This window comes from Verticillium alfalfae, genomic scaffold (assembly GCF_000150825.1).
Source record: "Verticillium alfalfae VaMs.102 supercont1.3 genomic scaffold, whole genome shotgun sequence".
NCBI lineage: Eukaryota > Fungi > Ascomycota > Sordariomycetes > Glomerellales > Plectosphaerellaceae > Verticillium > Verticillium alfalfae.
This window is the reverse complement of record NW_003315036.1, coordinates 2,586,062-2,597,048: the sequence shown is the minus strand read 5'-3', so window position 1 is coordinate 2,597,048 and position 10,987 is coordinate 2,586,062. Positions and strand designations below refer to the sequence as shown.

Here is a 10,987-nt window from a genome sequence, read left to right as displayed (position 1 = left end):
CTTTGTCGCGACGCACCTCGGGTCGCGCGAGTACGTCTGGCAAAAGGCGAAGAAGAACTACTACGACAATGGGCATCCGCATCTTCTGGCTCGACGAGGCCGAGCCCGAGTACAAGATTTACGACTTTTGACAACTACCGCTACCACGCGGGGCCCAACACGGCCGTCGGGAACCTGTACCCGCTCGAGTACGCGCGCGCCTTCTACGAGGGCATGCGCGCCGAGGGCCAGGAGAACATTGTCAACCTGCTGCGCTGCGCGTGGGCCGGCAGCCAAAAGTACGGCGCCCTCGTCTGGAGCGGCGACATTGGCTCCTCGTGGATCAGTCTCCGCAACCAGGTCGCCGCCGGCTTGCACATGGGCGTCGCCGGCCTGCCGTGGTGGACGACGGACATTGGTGGCTTCCACGGCGGCGACCCCACGGACCCCAAGTTCCGCGAGCTCTTTGTGCGGTGGTTCCAGTGGGGCGCCTTCTGTCCCGTCATGCGCCTCCACGGCTTCCGGGAGCCGATGCAGCCGCAGCACGGCACGACGGGGGGCGCCGCGTGCCTCAGCGGCGCGCCGAACGAGGTCTGGTCCTACGGCGAGGACGTGTATGCGATTTGCAAAAAGTACATGTTCCTGCGGGAGACGTTGAGGGAGTACACGCGGGGGCTGATGAAGCAGGCGCACGAGAAGGGCACGCCGGTCATGCGCATGCTCTTCTACGAGTTCCCCGAGGATCAGGAGTGCTGGAGAATCGGGCAGCAGTACATGTACGGCGACAAGTATCTGTGCTGCCCGGTCCTGCAGGAGGGGGCGAGACGGACGAAAGTCTACCTACCAAAGCTGGCGAGCGGCGAGTGGACGTCTTTGCAGGAGGGCAAAGAGGAACGTTTTGCCGGCGGTCAATGGATCGAAGTTGATGCCCCGTTGGAGTGGATGCCTGTGTTTGTCAGGGAATGAGGGCGTTACGGTTGTCGAGGATGTAAACTTGACTGTTCATGCCGTAGGAGTCAGTAGATGCTTTCTTCTATGCGGCATCAAGAGAAAGCTTCAAGAGACGTGGTTTGATGCTTTCTTCGAAGTGTTCCTGAGAAAAAAAAAAACTTCCAGACACGTCAGTGGTACACAAAGCTACGGGCTACGGGGACGTGATCTACATTCAATGTCGCGAAGGCTGGGGCGGCCAATACGTTGTCGGTGCTCCGACAACGGAAGCATAGAAAGTTTCAACACCGCACCACGACTGCTGTTACAATGTTCCTGTTCTGGCAACTTTTCTGCTCAACATAGTGTGACATCACCCTAGTGAAATGGAAACATATGGGTATCGGCTCGTGCGAGAACCAGTCATTTTGGCAGTGCGCACATACCTGCCTTTCTCTCCTGACAAGCTCAAAATACAAAAGAGGTGCGAAGTCGTGGTGGTGCAGTGGTTCCCATCGAGTATTCGCACGCATAATTTACTACTCATAACTTACCCACAGCCTCTCTTATCTCGCATCTGCTGAAGAATGTGTACAGACGCAGGCCCAGGCTGATTGTGACAGTCGATCCCATCACCCCGGCAAGCCACTACAACCCTTCTTCAGCTGAACCACTTCAGCCATGCTTTCCAGCCCCAGCGATTGCTCGCATCCTTGGCGTGAGATTGGAACGCTGGAAAAGAATGATACGTATGCGAAACTCTCGAGCTTATCAGGCTGCTGCCATGTCCGGAATCATCGTTCCATCGGTCAACCGGGGACCAGGTCCCGCAAACCTCACATATACCTGGTGGAGACGCATCGGAATAGGGCGAAACCGACCCGCACCCGACAAACAGCTTCCTAGCTCGCAGCGAAAGTGACGTCCGACCTTTCGTTGCGCATCGTCTCGACTGTGTCGTCGACGGCGGGCCTCGAGTCAGAACAGTGGGATCCCACGCTGGCGCCTGCGCCGGGGATAAACATTCCACTCGCCCTGGCACGCCTGGTGCCTCGCTCATGGCTCCGGATGTGATGGGACGCTGCGGGCAGCTTTGGGAGGCACACAGGCATCACATGGCGCTAACAGGACGAGAGGACCATGCGCATGGTGCTCTGGACTTATACGTCAAGAGTCGGACGAGACGTGTGGGGTACAATACCCTTGATCTGGCGCTGGGCCTTTGTGATCGTCGTACACAGACAAATACGACTGCTTTGTTTATTATCCCCGAAAGAATGCGGCTTTGGGGACCCTCTCGAACAGCCTTATTGTGACCGAGCACACAGTCCGTCGTGTCTCTCGACCGATCCGCCGGTGACACCGGCTCCCATGATCCGCAATCGTCGCCCAGTCTGAGCGAGCGAGAGTCAGGGCAGGGCTGGCTTGCCATGCCAGCACTCGAACGACGGCGCTGCACGGGCCCATTTCTGTTCATGCCCGCAGCCAGACTCAAGTCTAGTTGGGAATAAGAGGACGGCCGGGGCGCGGTCTACCAGGTACGGCCCCGGTCCTTTAGTAGACTGGGACGCTTGAGCGTCAGAACCTCACCCCATTCATCGCAGCATGGAGGCCGCCACATGCCTAATGAGTGCAAGTCGGATGAGTCGAGTGGCACCCGGAATCTCGACTGCTATGGAAGCTGCCCCAACAAGCTAGCGAAGCTTGTGGATGGCGCGAACCAGCGGGCCAAGCGCACAAGACCCTGTCGATTCGCCCACTACCGACATGGGCACCAACATCTGTTCCTGATCCTGCTGCGTCTTCGCGGGCGTGCTGACGGACTAAGCGAGTTCGAAGCGTCATGGCGTTCAGGCTGGCGAGCTGTCCTCTCGCCGTCCCCTCACTGTTTGTCGAAGCATAGGGCCATGGTCCCATGCCAGCCTGCGCGCGACGAGGCCGAGGCCCTGTGGCCGATTGTCACGGTCAGCCACGTGGTTGACACGGCGGTCCAAGCGACCGATCATTTTCGGTATCGCGCCATGGTGCGTTGCATTTGTGTTCGCGCGCAAGCCGCCAGCGAAAATACTCATGACGGGAGGAGGATGGATGGATGGAGTTGGGGGGCTTCCCTCGTTGTGACGAACGCGCCCCCGTTTTCTCCTCGTCAGAATCTCCTCTTCAGAGTCTCGGAGAAGAATCGGTCCAACGGCTGCAAGTGCCGTTGCGGTGCCTCTTGTGTCTCGCATTCGTGCTCACATTGCTTTTCTACTCTCTATAGCCCCTGACACTTGTGACAGTTGGGACATCTGGCGTGGGATATGAGTGCATGCAGGGCGAACCTGACACCACATCCAGCCAAACGAAACTCTCCACGATCTCGGCTCTCGGAAAATCTCTGCGCATCCTCCTCTCTATCACCATCACGCGCTAAGATGACACCCCATGTGGAAAAGAAACCAAAAGCCAGGTGAGCGGAGAGGGTCAAGCAGCGCTAGAAGAGGTTCGGTCCTAGTCTTGTGAATCAGGAACGCACCAAGCCTGCCCAAACGCCCCACGGCAATCGGCTTGAACGTCTCTGCGCGCGCCCTGGGCCGGCCCAGCTGGTCGTGTGCTGCTGGGTCTGGCTCATGTAGCACGCACTGATCCCTTCAGCTGGCTCTTGACCCCCCTCCCCGCCCCTCGCCCCCTTGCTAGCCAGCAAAACCAAAAAGCAACCTAGGTTTGCCCGAGGCGTCCCCGGATCACCAAGGTGCGTCCACTGGGATGTGGGCTTGTAATCTGTTCATGTTTCGGTGACTAGCCCTGGCCGCACCGCGCAATGGCCGGTGGAGTGGGTGGGTAGAGAGATGGATGAGTGGATGGTGTTAACTCTCTTTGTTTTTCTTTTCGGCGTTTATGCCTGCACTGTTCCTGCTCAGTAATGGATATCCTGTGCCGATCCAGGGGGGTGCCTTTCCCGACAAACGGATTTTGACGTCCCACGTGGCTGGCTGAGCGGTTGACCTGGGCGGTATATGAGCTGCGGATGGCGCCCACTCGGGGAACAGAGTGAAGGAGGGAACGAGGCTTTCTGGTGTGTCCTTACTTCTTCACCGTTCGTCGTTGCTTCGTCGACGAGCCCCCCATCGCCACCTTCGTCACGTCCCGCGGATCATACAACGCCAAGGATGGAAGTCCCAACCTGGTTGCAATGGTACAAGAAGCCAGAGTACCGAGACATCAAGCAGTACTCGACCGACGTGCGTAATGGACGCCGCAGCATATCCTCTGATGGCAAGGGCAAGTCCAGTATCCCGCCTCACCTGAGCCTGGATAGGGTGCTCGCGAACAAGACTTGTAAGTGATGACGAAACGAAGAGGTTGTCCCGACGCAGCTGGGCTGACTTTGCTACCATAGGCAGTCCCATGTCTCTCTATGACTTTTACATGTACTTGAAGCACATCGAGTACTCGCCTGAGAACCTCGAGTTCTACGTCTGGTTCAAGAACTACGAAGCAAGATGGTCGAAGCACAGCCGGCAACAAGACTACGAACCGGTAGAGAAGGACCTTAGCACCGCTAGCACCTATCAGGCGTCTGAGGGATACTCCTCCGAGACGGAGCTCGGCCTGAAGAGCGAACCTCTGGAGACCGTCGAGCTGGCAGAGCTTTCAGCGGACCTCGAAACTGGTATGGTGCCACCTCCTCTCTCAGATGTGTCGATGCCCAGACTAACACGACATGCAGCCAGCGAGACGACGACTCAGATTCTCGAGGTCGCTCTGCCCAAGACGGCCTGCACGCCGCTGACCAAGCCCAAGCGTACAGCCCGCGACCACCTCCGCGCCCTCACCTCAGCCTGCACCAACGCCTGCGCCTTGCCAACAGACGCGCTCCCGACAATGCCAGGAACACATCCCTTTGACGCAGCGCCGGAGCTCTCTTCCATCATCCAGACGTATCTCCTGCCGTCGTCGCCCAAGGAGCTCAACATTCCACCCGCGCTCCGCGACACGGCCCTCGAGGCACTCAAGACATCTCCCGCCCCGGTCCACCTGGCGCCGATCGCCGGGCACGTCTACGACCTGCTGCGCACGTGCTCGCACCCCAACTTCCTCCGCCTCGGCGTCGCCAACGGCACCCTCGAGACGTCTGCGTCGCGACCTCGCTCGGCATCGCCCTCACCTTCGCCGGCCTCCTCTTCACCCTGCTCCGTGCCTTTGTGCCCTTTACAGGTGCCCACACGCGACTCGTCCTCCTCGGATCCTGGTTCTTCTGGTTCCTCGGCCTGAGCTTCATCCTGTCGGGGCTGCGCGGCAGCTGCTTCTTCCTGCTGCTCTTCTCGCGCCGCCAGCCCCTGCCATGGGAGCGGTTCGATGACAGCGCGTCCATGTCCTCGGTGCGGTCGGGCGTCGCGCGCGTGCTGGGCCGCCTCATGATCTTTGACCGCAACTCCGCGTCGGCGATGTCAACCTGCGCAGGCTGCAGCGGAAGATTGTGCTGCAGAGCTTGGCAGGCGGTGCCATTGGTGGCACGATCGGCGTCTTGGTGTTTGTGTTCCTGCCGGTCTGGAAGGAGACTGTCAAGCTGTAATGGTGCACTTTGCGAGTGATTTGGTAAGACAATATCAAGATGTGACGAGATCCATAGCGTGCAGAATTAAAGTTGCTTTCTTTCCTCTTCATATTCATGATCTGGTGGCTGTGATGAACGTTTCATTTTGCTAATATGGGTATCGCGTCGTGATGCAAGCAGGAAGAGACAAGAAGGCTAAATATATACAAAAGACGCCGTCGCTTTGGACGAAGTGCGCCTGGAAAACACGACATCTGGAGGCGGATAGACCAGGTCCAGCGCTGCTCTCTTTCAGACCATCTCATCGCCGCGAATATTGTGCCCAGGTGCATGGCGGGGCCGGCTCGCCGTCGTGTCTGGAACTTGTAAATTGCGATCCGGACCAACGGCGGTGTTGCCTGTCATCCTGGGAGCATAGGTGGCGCTACTACGGCCGCTAGGAGGCAGCGTCTTCTCGTCGATGGCTTCAGAACTTTTGGCCCATCCTGCTGACCGAGTGAAGACGCCATCGCGAGGTCCGTATCCCTTATCCAGAGTGTAGGCAAAGTCCTCGTTGCGCTGCAGGGGAATGTGGTTGAAGCGCCAGTCCCAGATGGCGGCGTAGTTGCCTCTGTAGGCGGCAACAGCAGCACCTGTGCCAATGATACTGCCGGCAAGAATGTCGTACCAGTGGTGCGCCTGGTCGATCGTGAGCACGCACGCCTTGAGGAAGGCTCCGAGCAGGGGTGCGATGGTTAGGGCCACCTTCCAGAACGCAGGACGGTAGGCGGCCCAGACCTTGAGCTTGGCATTGAAGTAGAGATGCAGGAACACAAAGCCGGCAAAGGCTGTGGCAGCATGACCAGAAGGCCAGCTTGTCATTGCTGTTTTCAAAAGCTTCTTGTCAGGCTGGGTGCAGATTTCGGAGGTGTACATGATCTCGTGAAAGCCGACGCCGTTGAGACCCGTCGAATTATGGGACGACGCGAGGGAGATATCAGGCATGCAGACGGCCAGAAAGTAAGGGCGGAAGCCGCCAATTAGGTGTTTGACAATGACACAAGAAAGCGTCTGGATAATGAGAGCCTGGACCACGCCCATGATGGCGTTGTTGGCGTCCCAGAAACTACGGACGCGAATCTGCGCGAGCAGGATGAAGACGATGGGAATAAAAGCAGAGATGCAGGCCGAGAGACCAGAGGAAATGATCCAGCCGCGCTCTGGGTAAGCAAGACTTGGGAACACAATGTCACCAGAGTCAGTAAAGGTGACAGGGAAGGTTCGTGTTGCTGCTAGCGGTGCACTGTAGATCTGGAGACGGCTGCTGTCAGCGGACGGACCTCGTGCGAAACAAAAGGCGACATACCCCAAGCGTGGCAAAGCCTAGAACGGCCATGGTCAGGAGGTCGAGCCACATGGTGCGTAACCAGCCCAGGAAGAATTGGCCGCAGCTCCGACGCGAGCGAATTGTGTCGCGGGTGAAGGTGGGTTGGATGCCATCACCACGGATCCTGTCGATGATGGACATGATAGTGATAGCTCGCAGGGAGCCAGGAGCACTAAGGGAAGTGAATTTTACTGAACAGCTTAAACTGGACAGCTTAAGATGAGAGAGGTGTATCGGAGAGGATAGGATGAGTATGCGAGGTCAGAGAAGATGCTGGCGTTGATGATGATATAAAAGCGCGGCTGATGTCTGTCTCTGGGCCCTGCAAGCCAAGACGGCAGCTGATGTCATGTTGTCTGCGTCTGCGAGCGCAGGAGCGAGCCGCAGTCAATGTGGAAGATCTGATGGTTGCTTGGCAAGTGAAGGTTTCTCTTGGGTGTGACGATGGTTCGCCTGGCTGGGCCCATGTTGGTTGGCGGAGGATCGCCTGCGAGGGCCGGGGAAATCTGGGCGGTGACATAGGCATGTGCGCTGTGGTCTAGGGTGCAAAACAGGGAAGCCGACAGGAAGGTGCACTGCAATTCAGAGTTGAGGCTACCTGAAGCAGGAGCGATCAGCGAGATGAGCCACTGACGTCAATCCGTAGCAGCGCCGTTGGTCGAGGCCTGTGGCTGGTCGGTAGGTACTTTCTCTAGGCAGGTGGCGTAGCGCCTGTTCCTGCCTGCTTCTGCCTGCACCTGCCTGCTCGCAAGTGCGTTCTCGGTGCCGCCTCCGGTTGGCTGCGAGGGCAATGCGAGGGCAATCCCCAACAGTCAACCTCACAGCTCAACAAGTCAACAAGATGGTCATGTTCGCTGCAAGTCCGCCCCCTTGTACCTCACTCTTTACACCCGGATACATAACCCACAGGGCGTCATTTCATTCAAAGCATGAAGTCTCTTGTTTGCCTCCCATGGACATCCCCAGGGCTGGCAAACACCTGATCTCGTTCCTGCGAAGTCATGAATCACGATAGCTGCAATGGACATCTTGGGCAACAACAACTGGAAAGACCAACCTTTTCAGCAGACTCGCCATCTGCTACACGCATGCTCCGTAATAGTACACCGTATGTCGGCTTGTATAGGCCAGGTTGATCGCCATCCCCACCTGGACCGTCGTTGCTCAATGCGAACAGCCTCACACTCCTCGTGTGTTGCTTCAGCGCTGTCGCAAACCAACAAAACATCGGTTGTCAACTTGGCGCGATTTCTGTGTCGCGCCGCTGGATCGTTTGTCGTCTTGATATGCTACCTTGTCAACGAAGGGCTTGACCTTGTGGTGTATACCCAGTCTAGGCTGCCGACGCAGATTCTGCTACGCTCGACTGGCTTCGCTACCGCACGCCAGACGCCCGAGCACTGACAAGCATCGACATGAGGACGTTGAGCTCATGACTCGTAACGTATACGCCTTTGTAAGCGAGACACGCCAAATCCCGCTTGTTGTTGTTACCTTTCTAGTGCCGTCCCTTCCGACAATGCTACCTGTGGTTGCTCTGAGTGTGACTTACATTTCAGACTTGCACGTATCCCACGAACCTAAGTCTTCGTTTGGGTCGCAGCTCCTGCGAAAGACAGCGTATCTATACGGGCGTCACGGTGGTAGACCGCCATATGCAATTGACAAACCCCTTGAGCCAAAAGCTAAGCACATTGCAGCAACAAGTGCACCAGTATCACTCTGATGGCCCAAAAAGTCTTAGAATATGTACTTCTCCTTTTAATGGCTGAGATCTCTGGTCTCGCCTCGTTGCAGAATCTAAGAGATCAGGAGCTACTCAGCCTACGTCTTACACGAGACTGTCGACATGAAGATGCGCTACATCAACTTTGCTTTTGTTTCTCTGTGGCTCCTGGGATTCCAGTACTGCCGAATTCACAATTACCGTGATCCTACGTCGTACTTTTTCAAGCCCGAACGAGCGTACCGCAGCGAGTATTCCAACACTAGAATCCTCGAAGCCCAACGGTTCATCGAAGAACATGCTGGAGTACCCAGCTTGCGGACCAATCGAATACTCCGCCCAACTGAAGAAGCACCCAGACTATGCATTGGCATACCCAGCTTTGGACAAAGGCCTGGCATGGACGATAGTCTCTTGCACACTCTTGCTTCACTCATCGACCGTCTGACACACGTTGAACGAGATACTATCTACATTGCCGTTCTCATTGTCGACAACCCACCCACAAAACATCCAAGCTTTTACACGCAGCAGCTGACAATGTTTGCTGACGAGATTCTTGGTTACGACGGCCACATCAACCGCACCAAGACTGTCCTCCCTTTTGATGCCGGGAACCTCAACCCGGTCCTAATCCCCGACACCCTTTCGATGAAACGAAAAATAGACTCCGACGTTGCCCTCCTAGTTGACGCATGCCAATCGACTCAGGCGAGTTACTTTGCGCTCGTTGAAGACGACGTGGTAGCCTCAAAGGATTGGTTCGCCAGGACCTTAGAAGCAGTGGCGTTTCTCGAGGAAAAGAGGGATAAGTCACACAGGGACTGGCTCTATCTTCGGTTATTCTACTCAGAGACCTATCTTGGCTGGAATGATGAAGAGTGGATGTGCTATGCGGCCTGGATTGTCAGCGCCTACGTCTTTGTCGTTTCCTGCCTTGCGATTGCTACCCGTTTCTCGGCCCCCGGGCGGCCGACCACCTCCTGGCGATGCTCGAAACATTTCATCAAGATCTACGCTTCAGTATTGAGCCTCTGGCTACCATTGACCATCGCGTTGTACTTTCTGGCCGGAAGACTCACGATGCAGCCGATGTCACCTGGCGTACACCAAATGTCAAACTACGGTTGCTGCACGCAGGCACTCGTATTTCCGAAGCGGCACATGGAAGATTTATCTCATCATCTCCGAGATGCCGAATTTGAGTTGTTTCCAGATCAGATGATCGAGATATTGGCTGACAGGGAGGGCCTTTCCAAGTGGGCGTTGGTGCCGAGCGCCGTGCAACATGTTGGAAGGAAGAGCTCGTCCATCGCGGGTGGAAGGACCAAGCCGACGTGGAATTTCCGATTTGAGAAGCAACAATAAGATGTCTTTGGGTAGGTAGTCCCAGTCGGTTGGACAGAAAACATATCACCAGACGAGCCCCATGGTAGTGCGTTGTAACGTCGCTTCCGTCCCCTCGCAGGCCGCGGCCTGCTACTGATGATGCTTGCTACCGAGACACGAATAGAAAACCCTTTGCTCCATCCAAACTGCGCTTAAATACCGACGCTCCGATCCAGTTCCCGTCATCGCCATACTCTTCTCATCCTTGCCAAACAGCCTCGATGATGACAAAGAATGTCATGGGGTTAGCCTCAACCCTGACAATCTCAAACCTCTCGTCGGCCTTGTGGAAAATCTCCTTCCAGGCCTTGACGGGCCTCTCCTTGGTTGCAAACAGAGCCATCATGCGAATGTCTGTTGACGTTCCCATCTGCTGAATCGACCGCGGCAGTGGCTCGCCCTCCTGCTCGCCCTGCTTGCCGACGTAGTCGATGAAGAGCACACGCGCGCCGCGCTTGAGGCTCGGCCGCAGCGCCTGCAGGATCTGTACCGACTCCTTGTCGGGCCAGTCGTGCAGGATGAGCTTGAACATGTACACGTCGGCCGACAGGGCCTGGGGCTCGAAGAAGGACTGCGCGTGGAAGGTGACGCGCGAGGCGAGCTCTGCCGGCCGGTTGGCCGTGAAGACGGGCTCGACCTCGGGGAGGTCCTGCACCTTGATCTTGAGATTCGGGTAGGCCTTGGCCAGGGCAAAGTCGTCGTGGCCGCCGGAGCCACCGAGCTGGAAGACACGTGGCGTTAGTGCTGTGACAAAAGTCTGGAGGCATGATGCAGGGGACACGACGTACGTCGACGACCGAAATGTCGCCCGCAGCTTTCCAGTCGTAAGCATCGAGGACAACCTGCTCGAGACGGAAGATGTCCTTGAGGTAGTTCATAAAGGTGACGAAATTGCGCGACCGCCACCCCTTCTTCTCGCCCTCGCCGTCATTCTCGATGTAGTCCCAGCTGTTCTTGTAACGCCCGAGCGGGCCGTCGTTGTTGTGCAGCACGCAAAGGCCGTCTTGTCATGTCTTGCGACAGCTTCTGTCTGCCCTTGCAGTGCTGCTCGAGCGCACGG

At 56.8% G+C, this 10,987-nt stretch overlaps 5 protein-coding genes across 5 annotated transcripts in view; 3 read left to right on the top strand and 2 right to left on the bottom strand.

Moving 5' to 3' along the window:
• Window positions 1-945, top strand: part of VDBG_03323 (alpha-xylosidase) — a gene marked incomplete at both ends in the record, with an annotated part of 2,514 nt that extends 1,569 nt beyond the window's left edge. The window contains one exon of the mRNA XM_003007138.1: window positions 47-945. Coding sequence (XP_003007184.1) covers window positions 47-945 — 899 coding nt within the window. The remainder of the gene's footprint in view (window positions 1-46) is intronic.
• Window positions 946-4,058: 3,113 nt separating this feature from the next.
• On the top strand, window positions 4,059-5,163 carry VDBG_03322 (conserved hypothetical protein; the record flags this gene model as incomplete). The annotated part of the gene is made up of 2 exons (XM_003007137.1): window positions 4,059-4,227; window positions 4,289-5,163. The coding sequence occupies 2 exons, from the start codon at window positions 4,059-4,061 to the stop codon at window positions 5,161-5,163; spliced, it is 1,044 nt and encodes a 347-aa protein (XP_003007183.1).
• Window positions 5,164-5,737: 574 nt separating this feature from the next.
• On the bottom strand, window positions 5,738-6,953 carry VDBG_03321 (lipid phosphate phosphatase; the record flags this gene model as incomplete). The annotated part of the gene is made up of 2 exons (XM_003007136.1): window positions 5,738-6,736; window positions 6,792-6,953. 2 exons carry the CDS (start codon window positions 6,951-6,953, stop codon window positions 5,738-5,740), a joined length of 1,161 nt encoding a protein of 386 aa, XP_003007182.1.
• Window positions 6,954-8,661: 1,708 nt separating this feature from the next.
• On the top strand, window positions 8,662-9,906 carry VDBG_03320 (integral membrane protein; the record flags this gene model as incomplete). The annotated part of the gene is made up of 1 exon (XM_003007135.1): window positions 8,662-9,906. One exon carries the CDS (start codon window positions 8,662-8,664, stop codon window positions 9,904-9,906), a length of 1,245 nt encoding a protein of 414 aa, XP_003007181.1.
• Window positions 9,907-10,126: 220 nt separating this feature from the next.
• The window catches only part of VDBG_03319 (O-methyltransferase), a gene marked incomplete at both ends in the record, with an annotated part of 1,649 nt that continues 788 nt past the window's right edge, over window positions 10,127-10,987 (bottom strand). Inside the window, 2 exons of the mRNA XM_003007134.1 lie at window positions 10,127-10,648; window positions 10,716-10,930. Coding sequence (XP_003007180.1) covers window positions 10,127-10,648; window positions 10,716-10,930 — 737 coding nt within the window. The remainder of the gene's footprint in view (window positions 10,649-10,715; window positions 10,931-10,987) is intronic.